Source organism: Phyllostomus discolor, chromosome 10, assembly GCF_004126475.2.
Source record: "Phyllostomus discolor isolate MPI-MPIP mPhyDis1 chromosome 10, mPhyDis1.pri.v3, whole genome shotgun sequence".
Lineage (NCBI taxonomy): Eukaryota > Metazoa > Chordata > Mammalia > Chiroptera > Phyllostomidae > Phyllostomus > Phyllostomus discolor.
In genome coordinates this window covers 17,962,485-17,977,354 of record NC_040912.2, presented here as the reverse complement: position 1 = coordinate 17,977,354, position 14,870 = coordinate 17,962,485, and the positions used below count along the sequence as shown (strand labels likewise).

At 36.4% G+C, this 14,870-nt stretch overlaps 1 protein-coding gene across 4 annotated transcripts in view; it reads left to right on the top strand.

The window, feature by feature from the left end:
• The window catches only part of HDAC9 (histone deacetylase 9), an 825,092-nt gene that overhangs the window by 512,747 nt on the left and 297,475 nt on the right, over positions 1-14,870 (top strand). For 3 of the 4 annotated variants that reach the window (XM_028525366.2, XM_028525363.2, XM_028525365.2), the window contains one exon: positions 3,289-5,913. In XM_028525366.2, coding sequence (XP_028381167.2) covers positions 3,289-3,603 — 315 coding nt within the window. In that variant the 3' untranslated portion in view covers positions 3,604-5,913. Of the gene's footprint in view, positions 1-3,288; positions 5,914-14,870 lie in introns of those variants that run through there. The other variant, XM_036010543.1, reaches the window with a different exon arrangement.

Here is a 14,870-nt window from a genome sequence, read left to right as displayed (position 1 = left end):
TTTATTGGTAACCAAAGTTAGAAGTCTTAATATTGAAAAGGCAGGAGTGTTGAAGACAGTGTAAGGGAGGGAGTTGTAATGATGGAGGGCGGGACCTCATCCAGCAAGGAGGGAAGTGAGGGAAGAGGGGTGGCAGTAAGCAGGCAGTGAAAATGTGTTTGGCTCCATAGCTTTGAGGACCCTCCCAAGATCAGGCACGATTGTGGTCAGAATATTCTGAGGACGAGCCAGGAGAAAAGAATGATGTTTGGAACTGAGGTTTAGGTGAGTGTGCAGTTACAGCTAAAGACCAAGTGTAGGGTGTGCTCGTGAAGCTGGGAGCTGAGGTACAGCAGGGGGCGAGACCCCTGGAGGTGAGGAGGACAAGGCGTGAGAGGCCATGTGGGAACTGGGAAGGAGAGGAATAGCAACAGGAGAGTCTTTGTACTTAGCAGGTGGTATTCGTAGCTTCCTCTTGGTTATTAAATACTCTTGTAGTCAAGCACCCAGATGCTGGATAAGATGCAGAGTCACCCTTTAGTAAGCAGGGACTTTTAAGGTGGCATTTCCTGGACACTGGTCGTGTGCTGTCTGGCTAACTTTTCATGCATGGCCCTCAATTCCTGGGCAATGACTGCACACACCATATTGTTGTTTTTCTTTTTCTCTTGTCCCCATAGCAGTTCTTCTGGGCAGATCTTTTGAACACCTCTCAGTGGTGTCTGTCTGACTCACAACTGTCCTTGGCCCACCAGCTCTGATGGTCTAGCTCCCATGAACTTGCCCAGCTGAGCTTCGGTAGTGAGAGGCAGCATTTTCCCCAGCTCAGTGAGCCGCCAGCCAGATGAATGGCAGCAGTCTTCTTGAGGACAGTCCTTCTGAGGGGCACCTGCAGCCCTCGCCACCTGTCTAGTACCTTTTCTTAGGTAAATCTCTTTCCCACGAGGTTCTCTAACCTGCTCTTCTGTGTTGCCTTGAGGTGAGTGATGGAAGTAGGGTTGCCGGACGGAGTGATGAGCTAGCTCTCTGTCTCTCTGAAAGTGAGTGGCTGTTACTCGATGTCCGTTCCCCTGGTGTGCCAGCCCAAACTGGGACTTTTCCGTGAAAATACTGCTTGTTTTCTCCGGCGTTGCATGTTCTTTTTTAAACAGCCGGTTCAATAGGATTCTACAATTGTGTAGTCAAGGCTCAGGAATTTTACATTGTCTCTTTTCTCCAGAGTCTTAGCAAGTGTGCCAGGTATTTTGTATATGAGACACGAAGAACCATGACCAGATAGTTTGGTTGGTTAGAGCACTGTTCCCATGTGTCAAGGTTGTGGCTCCGGTCCCTAGTCAGGGCACATACAGGAGTCAACCAATGAGGGCATAGATAGTGGAACAGCAGATCAATGTTTCTAACAATAAATAAATATATACACACATACATACGTACATAAATGCAGTTGCTGATTAGTATTTAGAATTGGTACAAAATTCCTGCAAACGGTTCCCCAAAAAGTACTTACAGGCACTTAAAGCATGATGGGATGAGTGTTTTCCTGATGCTGACTGCCCGGGGAACAATAGAAGTTAGACTGCAGACACAAAGGAAATTAATATTTAAATTTGCCTGTTCATTTTGATATGAATGTTGACTGGTATATATTCATTTAGCTTGATCATGTCTCACTTACGATTGGTGATGTTTAGATCTTATATGTAGTTTTCCCGAAGTTCTCTTTCCTTGAATCTGAATCTCAGCCCAAACATATCACACGTTGTGTCCCTCTGTGCAGCATCATCCCCCATCACTCTCCGTCGGTCCCCGTGTTCACACCCCTCTGGCATTGCAGTAGTGCGGATGCACAGGGCTCCTTTTCCACCCACACACTGTGTTTTCTGCCACATCTGCTCTTTCCATTTATCTCTACTCCTCACACACAGGCCACCGACTCTTCCTCTCCATCCTTCATCTTTCACATCTCAGGCTAAACACAGCACTTTCTCAGGGCAAACTTCTTAATAAAACCACAGTCCACTCCATGCCAACTGGTATGCACTCTGTATCACCCTGTGTTTCTTCCTTTTTCATTTGTCCTGCTTGAAAACCAGAATGAGTTGACTTATCATTTTGGCGCCTTTCTAACACACTAACTCATAGACTCCATGAGGACAGGGCAATGCTGTTTCCTCAGTGTTTAGAATGGTATCTTGAACATAGCTGGCACTCTATAAATATTTGAAAACATTTGAAAAATGAATGAAAACACACCATAGTTCTACCTACAGGGAAACTGAAGGGTTCATCAGCGTGTGCAGGGCCATTTGAGGTTTCTGCCTAAAGAAGTTACAACAGGCTTCAAAGTTTGAATACTTGTGTATTCTAACGCTAAAGCATGTATTTAATTTTAAAAACATAGGCAGGTATGAGTGGAAGGTAAACTTGAATTTTACATGGAAAAGTCTGTCTTGATGACTTTGGTGGTGGAATTCTTCTGAGTGCTGCTTATTACATAATTGGCATGTTGCTTACGTGGGCACTGACTCAGCGGAAAACTGGCCGCTTTTGAAAACACAGTTCAAGATCCGCAGATGGTCAGCCAGTAGAGTCGCTGTCAAATAAAACAAAAGGCCTGTGTGTGGTGAAATCATCTTGACAGTTTTCAGACTATTAAACTATATTTCAAACTTCTAAACTATGGTATTTTGCAGTTTAAATTATGTTGTCAATTATCTTTTTAAATCACTGAGCAGTTAATGCATATGCTTCTGAAAAGGAAGTCTGATTTAATTTATAAGATCAAGAAGAGGTCTAAATAATAATTCTCAAATTAAAATTAATGTCTGGTTTTTAATTTACCTTTGGATATATTTTAATGCCACCAAAAATTTTTCAATTCTTGCATATTTTTGAAGTTAAGAATTTCAAAATATTTCTAGTTTTACAAAAAAGTATGTTATCATTTGACCATTGAAGTAGAGGAAAATTAGATGGATAAGAAGAACTGTGAGCATTTGTGCTCTGTCTTTTACAGTAGTTGACAATTGTTGGAAAAAGGAGATTTTTGGAAATTTTTGATTACCTTTCATCATTTCCATTACATTTCCTATTTTGAGAAAAGACGTCCATGTGTATTTGGATTAAATTCACTCAGTACAACTTGTTCTTGTGAAAATGTTATGGTTTCCACAGGAAAAATGTTTACTATATACCTCTTTTCCACCATTTTCTAAGTGTGTTACAGAGTCATTAGAAATCAAAGTGTATGTTGCTGCTCTGTTGCCACCAAGAACTATTGAATTTTGAACCCTCAACACTCTCTTCTAGCTGCTTTCGAAATCTATTGAACAACTGAAGCAACCAGGCAGTCACCTGGAGGAAGCAGAGGAAGAGCTTCAGGGGGACCAGGCGATGCAGGAAGACAGAGCGCCCTCTAGTGGCAACAGCACTAGGAGTGACAGCAGTGCTTGTGTGGAGGACACCCTGGGACAAGTTGGGGCTGTGAAGGTCAAGGAGGAACCAGTGGACAGTGACGAAGATGCTCAGATCCAGGAAATGGAATCTGGGGAGCAGGCTGCTTTTATGCAACAGGTAATAGGCAAAGATTTAGCTCCAGGATTTGTAATTAAAGTCATTATCTGATCTGAACGTGAAATGCACTGCAGGTTTTCATAAATGGGTATTATTTCCTGTTTCTGAGTAATTTGGTTTTAGTGTTTAAGGACTCTAACTAATGTACATTTTCTATATATAGATCTCTCTATATACTGATCTCTATATAGATATCAAGGTTTCATTGAAACTTCACTGGTAAGAAAATACCTGGTACACTAATACTATACTACATAAGTATCCAAGTAGTAATTAATAGGCTTTAAATTCACCCCAAAGCCTGCCACATCGATTACTTCTAAGGACAAAGAACTCACTGTTGTTTTAGTTTATCTGTTGAGATCAGTAACTTCTGGGTAGAGTTTCCCAGTCTGATCAGTGAAACATTCTATTAGTTCTTGATTTTTTTTTGATATATAGAATTCAATTTTCACATCGTTGTACATAGTATAACATACTAGTCTTGAATACTGTCAAAGGTAGACTGCCCCTTCCTTTCTCTCTCATTTTTGTTAAGTGAAATGTTCTGGTTCCCATACCAGTAGTTTTAGGTTACTGTATAGATTGCAATTGAAAATATTAGGAGTAGAGGTGGTTTTAAATATATAGATGCAAAGTACAGCACTATTTTAAATATTACATTCTGTCTCACCTAGCACTGCTCATTCTACTTTTATCTTGTGTTATTTGATGATGTTGTCTATCAAAAATAAGATCAAATGAAACAGATGCAAGTGTTGGCAAGAAGTAATGTGCAGCCTTATGGTCCGGTCAGATACTCCACTGCATCTGCAATCATAGAAAACAGTGACAGTGTGATTAGTATCTGATACGAAGTCAAAATCACATTTAAAAGAAGAAGGTGTATCATATTATATAGTCATTGTCCACAGGGTCTCTTAAATATAATCCCACAATGGCCCAGCATACACCATATCATTTTGGCAAATAAAAAATTAGGCGAGCGAGGCTTAACAAAAGAACCTACTTGTACATAATGCACCTTCAGAAGGACTGTGTCCTTTGATGCTTTAAAATACAAACAACTTTGAAGGCAACAGAAGACTGTTTATTTAAGTCGGTTCTTTGTCAGGTTCCTGCTGTTCTACAGAAAGCTGATTCTCTGAGGCTGAAGAGGAAATGCCTTGTGGAAACAGGAAGTCCAAGTGATTCATGTACTGGGGAATGTAGGGGAAAAAAACGGAGGATAGTGTTTTACGCTTTCTGTTTTTAAAGGGCACTCTATGAATTGATTTATTGTCTAAGAAAATAACACCGCAAGTAGGGAAATTGTTAAGGAAGCTTTTCACTGGAACATTTCCTTCAATACTCCCTTTTGATATGTTTACCTTGTTTTATAGGTTTACTTTTGTTAAGCTAGTTAAAGATTCGTTGTATTAAGACCCCTTTAATACGAATAATCCAAATTGACCTAGAATCTTTGTAAAGTTTTTTTTCTATTAAAATATTTATATTTCTAAATCTGAGGTATTTTAAGGTGTAGTATCCTGTTTCAAAGGAGATGCAGCAGTTTTGCCAAATGTAGACATTGTACAATTGTATGTTACTGGCACGTGTTGTTTACATTTTGCTGTGACATTTAAAAATATTTCTTAAAAAAAGGTTACTGCTAAAGATACATTATCCTTTTTTAAAAAGTCTCCATTCAAATTAAATTAATATAACTAGTAGTTAGAAAGTTTAAAACTTTTCCATATAACGAAAGTCCTTCTGATAATTTGACAAATAGCTATAACACTTCCTATTACCAACATATTTTGGTTAGTATATTCCTTCAGATTAAAATGACTTTTGTCAGTTTTTTTTTTGCATTAAAAATATGGCATTCCTAAGATAAAATTGTCTATTTTTTCCATCTCATAAATATACATTTCTTTAAAGTCTTTTTTTCAATCTCATAAAAAAAGGGATAGTGCATCTTTTAAAATACATTTTATTTGGGGAGGAACATGTGGCTGAGCAGACTTTTGTATAATATTACTTCAAAAATATGTAATCACAAACAAAAATAAACCTATTTTTTATAATGTCATTTGAGAGAGCTTCATCAGTACAGTTGGTGGACGTTAATTGTTTGAATTTGATAGTCTTTGAATTTAATCAAGAAACTACCTGGAACCAGTGAAAAGAAAAGCTGGACTTAAATAATCTTAGAGCTAATTGATAATTGTCTCTTTTAAAATCTACTGTATTTATTATAATTTACACCCTCGATGGTGATCTCTTGTTTTGTGTTGTAAATATATTGTTTGTATGTTTCTCTTCTTGCCTTCTGTTATAAGTCTCTTCCTTTCTCAAATAAAGTTTTTTTTAAAAGATCCCCTTTCATACATATGGCTTTGTGTAAACTTGATATATAATCGAATTCGAAACTCATGCACTAGGTCTTATATACCAAAACATATTGCCATTCTTTGTTGAAACAAGAAAATAAAGATATTTTGAGCAGTTACTTCTATGCCATTATAAATAATAAATCCAACAATAATGATTTTAAAGTATTTACATCAGCCATTTTCCAATAGCAAACACACGTAAAATTTGTTGCATTTTCATTTCCCCAGTGCGGCCTTTTCCATGATATGTTAACATCTTTGATGTCAATATAAAATTTTTTGTAAATAGATGTCAATTCCTAACTTTTCTCAACTTAAAAAAATCATTTTTAAACAGGTTAATATAATCCCTCGACTATAACCAGCACTCCATAAATAATAAAATAAATAATTTTCAGTGTGTCCTAAGTGATCCATAGGACAGTGAGAGCCAGGCCTGTAAGTATAAAGTGTCAGCACATAAATTTAAAGAGAAAAGCGTAATTAAACGAACTCCCCTTACATGGATATAATTACTTAATATGACAGTAGAAAGCAAGGAGCCTGACTCGGGTGCAGGGAACTGGACCGAACACATCCCATCGGGCGTGGCCTCCTTTGTTCCTCTTCTGGTCAGTTGCTGGCAAAACTTTTTAGCCAATATTTCATAATATGTTGTATATTTGGTTCAAGCGGTTAAAAATATTTGTTTTATATTTTTTGATTCCCTTAATCTAAAGTTAAATAGTGTCCTACAAATCAGAGTAACCCTAAGTCACAACAATATTGCACTAGACTGTTAAGAATGCTGGAGCTAATAGCATCAACTATTATACACGGATTATCATTCCATGATGCCGAACATTTGGTACTTTGGTCAGAATGGTGGAAATACGTTTGATATTAGGCATAATATCCTGAGAATTACCTTTGGGCTATAAAATTACAAGATGAACTAGATACTAGACATCCTCACAGAAGAATTGGAGGAATCAATGAGTGTATGGTTTTATACTGTGTATTTATTTGATTTCCAAAGTGTAAAGTAGCTGTTTGACTAAAAAACATCGATCTCATGTTAGAAAATTTTTCTTCAGAAAAATGGGTTTTTCCCGGACTTACAATAAATATCCATTAGATTTACTCTTCCAGCAACAAAATGTGGCCTTGTTCGGGGAGGCGGCTGCTGAAATGGAGATTGTTACTTCTCATAGATCTGAGAAAGACAGCCTTTCAGAGATTTTTATGTTTCACATTATTTTCTTCTAGAGGATGTTATAAAAAGGAATTCAGACACTAAACATTTTTTGAACACTAGCTCTCAACAGATATATAGACAACAGGATTGTTTTTTAATTTGGCATTTCTTTGTGATTTTGTTCAATAATGGAAACATGCAATTGTGGGTATTGTAATTGTGGGTTGATGGTGATAAATAATCAAGGTCTTCAAATTACAACCAATTATAATCAGAACTCAGAGATGCAAGAGAAGGAGTTTGAGAGGTAGATTACCATTCCCTTTATAATCAATAATTTTAAAGGAAAAGTATGGGAGGTCAATCAAGCAAATAAAACAGGATATTACTGATTTATAAAGGTTTCTATTCTCTTTGTATAATAACTTCTTTAAAGCTTATAAACCATGGGGTTTAGACAATGCAACTTTGGAGGATCATCTTGATTTCCGAAAGGACTTGTACTTGTAACCATTGCAAACATACAATGTACCACATATTGTTTTAAGCCTTGACATCTGCCAATTAGCTTCATCCTCACAACAACCTCGTGGGGTAGGTTTTATTGTTCCATTGTAGAGATCAGGGCACTGGGGCACAGATAAGTTAAACAAGGTCAAGGCCACCCAATTAGTGAGGCTCTAACTCTCATCTCAACCTGGGGAACTCGGGCACCAGTTGGTTCTCAAGCTCTACTTCAGCAGTGTGTAGAGCTTATGCGACAATTCTTTTCACACATCCAAGTTTATTAAATCATTAGTCTCTCTCTCCCTGTGCCCATCAGTGCTTTCAGTTTTGAATCAATTTTCTCTTTTAATCATTGCTGTAAATTGGGAGATTAGGACCCTTTTTTAAATTCACAGATGAGAGATCCACTTCTTGTACACATTTGTGTTCTATCTTTTTGAATCATGAAAAGTTGTGAGTTTATTTTTCCTGACCAAAGACAGGTCTGGGATGGCATGAAAAAGCTGGACTGTATTGGGAATTGACTCTTGGTGGGACAGAAGGGGAAAAGATTTCAACCAGCTCGCTCAGTTTTTCTTCACCACTTTCTGCCTTGAGTCCCCAGCAAAGGCTAAGAAACTCCAATTTCTAAGCCGTTAGGACTCTGCCTTTAAATTTTTTTTGAACTATTGAGGATGCACTTGATAATCATTTCGACCTAAAATAGTGTATATAAAATGTTGTGAAGCAGAAAAATAGAGACATTTGTTTCTAGACCTCCTGGGTGGTTATCTAATTGAAAGGTGCATAAAAATCCTCTTGATGGGAAGCTGTTGACAGTTCAGATTCTGATAAAAACCCCCCTAGAGGTTCTGATTCTGTTATCCTGACAGGGAGCTCAGGAATCTACATTTTTCAAGCCCTTTGGGAAAGTCTGATTCAGAAACAGCGTTCAGGAGATGGCCTGGAGCCCTAGACCACTTCCTGCAGCGCGGCCTGCTTTTTCATAGCTTTTACCTACGATTCTTGCATTTTCTGACTCATAGGTTTTAAAATAGATCTCATATTTCTTGTATATTGTTCTGTTTCATCTGCATTTTAACTTCACTATAGGTTATTCCTGCTGTATCTACTGCTATTTTTTTCTTTGATAATAGGTGTCCTTTTGCTTATTTTCTCTTCTAATTTAAATAATTTCATGACCTAGTTGTAGAGTATTAATTTGCCAAACTTAGAAAATATTTTTCCTCACAAGTTCTGAGCTATTTGTTGTAAATATGTTGGGTTTTTTTTTTTAGATAAAATTCATATAACATAAAATTCCCCATTTTAATCATTTTTAAAGTGTACAATTCAGGGGTTTTAATATATTCATGATACTCTGCTGTCATTGCTACTATTTAATTCCAGAACATTTTTTGTCAACTGAAAGAAATCCTGTACCAATTAAGCAGTCACTCCCAATTCCCTTCTCCTCCCAAGCCCTGGTCACTACTAATTTACTTTATGTCTCTATGGATCAGCCTGTGGTGGACAGTTCATAGAAATGAAATCATACATTATGTGGCCTATTGTGTGTCTGGCTTCTTTCATTTTGCATTACACTTTCAAGGTTCATCCGCATTATAGCATGTATCGGTACTTCATTCTTTCTTAGGGCTGAGTAATATTCCATTGTCTGAATATACTACGTTTTGTTTATCCGTTGATCAGCTGATGGATTGTTTTCATTTGGGGGCTCTTATTAGCAGTGCTGCTACCAACATTTGTGACCAAGTTTGTGTGTTAATGTATGGTTTCAGTTCTCTTGGGTATATACCTAGGCGTGAAATTGCTGGGTCATATGATAACTATTTAACTTTTGAGGAACCCCTCAGTTGCTCTATCCAGTGGCCTGAATATTTTACATTCTCACTAGCCGTGTATGAGTGGTTCCAATTTCTCCACATCCTCTCCAACACTTGTAATTTTCATTTATTTTGTAGCTCTCCTAGAGGATGTGGAGTACTAGCTCATTGCTGTTTTGTTTTCTACTTCACTAATGACTAATGATTGTTGAGCATCTTTTCATTTACTTATTGGATGTTTGTATATGTTCTTTGGAGAAATGTCTGTTGAAGTCCTTGGCCCATTTTTAAGTTGGCTTGCTTGTCTTTTTGTTGTTGAGTTGCAAGAGTTTTTAAATGTATTCTATATCTAAGACCATTATCATATATATGAATTGCAAATATTTTCTCCCATTCTATGGGCTGTCTGTCATTTTCTTGATAGTGTCCTTCAGTGCACAACTATTTTTAGTTTTGCTGAAGTTTAACTTACCTAATCTAATTTTCTTTTGTTGCGTATGCCTTTGCTGTCATATTTAAGAAACTGTTGCCTAATCCAATGTCACAAAGATTTGCATCTACATCTCCTTTTAAGAGTTTTACAGTTTTCTCATTTACTTTTAGGTCTTTGATGCATTTAGAGTTATCTGTGTTGTTTTTTAAAAATACTTGTCCATGTAGTTGAGTTATTTTTAAAGAGATAAGAATTTAATAATTGTTGGACTCCATTTCCTCATGTGTGAGCTCTGTTTTCCTTATTTCAAGTTGATTTTGGTTTTGCTTTTCTGCCTTTCCTGGTGCTGCTTCTTATTGCTTCCTAGCTTTTGATGCTATTTCCTTTTTTTTCTTCCTAATGAACCATTTAAAGTCTACAATCTTTAGTCTAGATGTCTACAATCCAAGTCTAGATGTTTATTTATTTAATATTAACCAAAGAAGATATTAAATTTATTTTTTCTTTAAGAAATGCCTATGATTCTTATGAACTTTCAAAACTAAATCAGAGTTGTTTTTCATTTATATGGCTTTAAAATTCTACACTGGCTACCCTCTTCTTTTTGTCTACATTGCACTTAAGTTTTATATTGAACTAATATTGGTGTCTTTGCTTTGAACTTTGTGCCTTTGTTGACAGAATTTCTGCAGAGACCTCTGTATTTGTACTGTCCAAACTGGTAGCCACATGTATATGCGGAGAATTTAACATGTGATTGGTATGACTAATGTGTGGTTTAAGAATAAAATACACACCAGATTTCAAAGACATAGTATGAAATACATATTCATATCTGAGTGACAAATATATATTGATTACATAGTAAAATGATATTTCAAATATATTAGGCTATAGAACATGACTAAAATTAATGTTACCTGTTTTCTCTTACATTTTAATGTGGCCATTAGAAGACGTGTGGCTCACGTTTGTTATTGGAGGAAGCTGCTTTAGATCCCTTCCTCTCATTTTTATACTATGTTAGTAGATCTCTCCTCCATCCCTTTGAAAATAAGTGGGCTATAAAACCCGAACAAAAGAGTATTTTCTCTTTCCAGGATCTTTCTATTGCTCTTACTTAATCTAACATAGATAAAGCCATAAAATGGTGTTGGCAATCTGTGGCATCTTAATGGTTTAAAATGTTCTTTCTTCTCTATCTTCAAGGCAACTCAAAGTCTGTCAGATGTTTTATTAATACTGTCAGTCGTAAGGACAATCCACATACTGCTTGCTCCACTCTCATTTCCGAGTTAGTGAATTCCTCATCTGTAGAATGTGCTGTTTTTTTCCAGCTCTCCACCATTTAGACTCTGGATAAATTATGAAATCATCTCTGATTATGGCCTCTTCTTTATTTCTTATCAGCAGTTAGTACTCCTATTTCTTAATTCAGGCCATCTTATCTCACCACTTTCTCTTTGGCTCTGTCTTCCCTAGTCACTGCTTTAATTAATACTGAAGTGAACTTGTTCTTTTATCTTTGCATTAGCCTCTGTATGCATTAACATGTTCTTTATACTACTAATTCAAGTAACTTACTGTAACACACCACTACTATTTTACCATTCTTTATGGCAGAACCTACAGTAATATCTTCTGAATTATTTCATTTGAATGGTATGGAGTTTCAGCCTTCAGAGTTCAACTTTTATACCCCTTCCCAGTCTCACTTCATCACTTGCCATGCGCAGTAAATTTTCAACTTGGGGCTCTAATCTCATGGGTTTCGTCAAGCTTTTCCCCCTATCTGAAAAGACTTTAACTTCCTTTTCCAACCATACTTTGCTTTTCTCCTTTATGCCATTTCTGATTTCTCTAGCCTACCCAAGTTCCTCAGCCAGCCTGGGGTTGGTTCTATACAATTTACCATACAAGTCTTTGTTAACCATCACCTTTGTGCCATTATGTGTGTTTGACTTGTGAAACCAGGGAAAATACACTGTGTGGGATTTCTACCACCACACAAAGAATGTGTGACGTGCTAAACGCAACTTCCTTTGAATGATTTTTGTTTTCCCTTTCTCTTATATTTCTGAATGCCAAACAGACGTGCTCTTCCATACTATGATTACAGGCTCACTGTTGTTTTCTATGTGAAATATGGAATCATTGTTTACTTGTTGGACTATTGTGCTGAATGTCCGCATTAGTAATATTATCTCCAAGCTGTCTCTAGTAATAATAGTTGCTATTTAATGTTCATTTTCAGCCATGGGAAAATGATGGAAATTTTTAAAAATTTTCTTAAGTAAATCATTTTCAACTGTTAGTCTATTACAGTTGTTCCAATTTTTCCCCCTTTACCCTCTTCCGCTCATCCTACCCCTCCCCCCATCTGCTCCCACAGTCAGTCCCCACGCTGTTGTCCATGTCCGTGCGTCATTCATACATGTTCTTTGTCTAGTCCCTTCCCCTCCTTTCCACCATTATCCTCCTTCCCTGTCCCTCTGGCACTGTCAGTCTGTTCCATGTTTCCGTTCCTGTGGTTCTATTTTGTTCATTAGTTTATTTTGTTCATTAGATTCCTCTTGTAGGTGAGATCATAGGTATTTGAGATGTAGGTGACATGTAGGTATTTGCGTTTCACCAACTGGCTTATTTGACTTACCATAAGGAAATTGTTTATGTGATAAAATTATTTGATATTACCAAAACCGAATTGATTTTTCATAATGTATATTCTACATGATCAATTTTTACTTCTATTATAATATCTGACACATTTTTAGATATTCAACTTGATTCCTGTATTTTTTAACTTTATTTACCTCATACACATTTTAAGTACCTCCATATATTTTATACCTTTATATATGCACCATGGCTAGTTATTTCTCAATATAGCAGTTTATAAATATGGAAATAGGTAAAAAATATTTTCCTAGAAAGAGGCTCTTCCAGGGAATTAAAAAATGTCTAATGTTCTAAAGTCCTGGGTAGTTTTTTCCATAATAATTTGAATTAAAACTTTGAAATGAGATTTTTATTTTGATTACTTTAGCTCTCTAAATTATTGACTTTTTAATCTACTTTTTTGAAGTATAATTCACATACCAAAATTCACTCAATATGCAGGGTGGGCAGAAGTAGGTTTATAGTTGTTCTTATGGAAAAGAACACAATAATTCATCAATAATAACACAAGAATAAACTGTGTCTTGCCTACGCACAACTGCAAACCTGCTTTTGCCCACCCTGAGCATGTACAGTTTGATGAAGTCCAACACATGCGCACACCATGGTTCAGACACAGAATGTTCACATCGCCCTGAAGAGTTGCCCTCCTGCTCCTTTTCCATCAAGTTCCCCAATCTCCGCTGAGCCCCATTCATCCGGTTTTTGTTCCTAGGCATTTGTTTTGGTTTTTCTAGCATTTCATATACATAAATCATGTAAAAAGAGGCTGTGATATTTTCTGTCTGGATTTTTTGTTTCCCTCAGAACATGCTCCTAGATCCATCCATGTGTCTATCCGTACTGAGCTCTTTTTTATCGCTGGATAGTGTTTCTTTATATGGATGTGCCACAATTTGTTTATGCATTCTTCTAGTGATGGGAATCTTGGTGTTTCCAGGTGTGGGTGATTATGAGCACAGCTGCTCTGAATTTCCCATGCCAGTCTTGGTAGACATTTCTTTCTTCAGGGTGTATAACTGGAAGTGGAATTGTGGAGTTGTATGCTAGCTGTTTGTTTAACGTGGTAAGAAACTGCCAAGTGACTTTTGATTGCTTATTATTTTACACTCTCATTAATGATGTATTTAGAGTTCCTGTTTCCAACACTTGATATCGTCAGATGATGTTTAAGCTTTATGCATTCTAGTGGGTGTATAGTAGAATCTCATTGTGGTTTTATGGTGTGCTTCCCTGATGTCATCGGTGCCCTGCTTATTGGCATTTGTATATCTGCTTTGGCAAATTGTTGATCCAGCGATATTGCATGTCTTTTGATTAGAGTGTCTTTTTATTATTAATTACAGGAGTAACATATTTTGTATTCAATCCATTTCTCGATACATATGTTGCAAATGTTTTTACCTAGCTCATAGCTTGTCTTTTATGATGAAGAACAGAATGTTTTAATGTTGATGGGTCCCATTCTATCATTTTTTTCTTCTGTGGTTAGAGCTTTAGTGTCCCATCTAAGGAAGATTGCTTCTGTGTTTTCTTCTTCTACTTCAGTTTTTACATTTAAGGCAAAGCCATTTTGAGCCAGGTAGTTTTGTGTATGATGTGTAGAAAGGCTGAGGTTATCTTACATAGGTACCCACATTTTCAGCACCAGTTTTGAAAAGATTATCCTTGTTTCTTTGAATTATTCTGGCGCTGTTTTTAGAAATCAATCGGACATACGTATGTGGGCAAATTTCTGAACTCCTGTTATTCCTTTATCTATGTGCCTACCTTTGCAACAATACCACAGAACCTGATGACCACTGCCCTATAGCACATCTTAAAACCCGGTGATGTATTTTTCCTCTGTTTGTTTTTAAGAGTTTCTCATTATCATTGGTTCTCAGCAACTTGATTACGAAGTGCTGTACTGCAATTTTCTTTATTCTGCTTTGGTTCACTAAGCTGCTTATATCTGTGGGTTTGCACTTTTAAATTTTTGCACAATGTAAGATAGTGTTTCTTTTAATATTAGTTTTTCTCCTTTTCCTTTGGGACTCCAACTACATCCAGGGTAAACTGCTTGATGGTGCCTCCCAAGCCTATGAGTCTCCATACTTTTTTCTTATTCTTTTTTTATCTCTGCATTTCAGTTTATATAGTTTCTATTGTCATACTCATCTTTTCTTCTGGTGGATAAACTTTTATTCACATTCAATAAATTCTTCATTTAAAATATTATACTTTTCAGATCTGGGGGTTTCATTTAATTCTTTTATATATTTGTCATTTATACCTTCTTTATATTCATGCTTTCTTTTAAATACTTGAATATATTT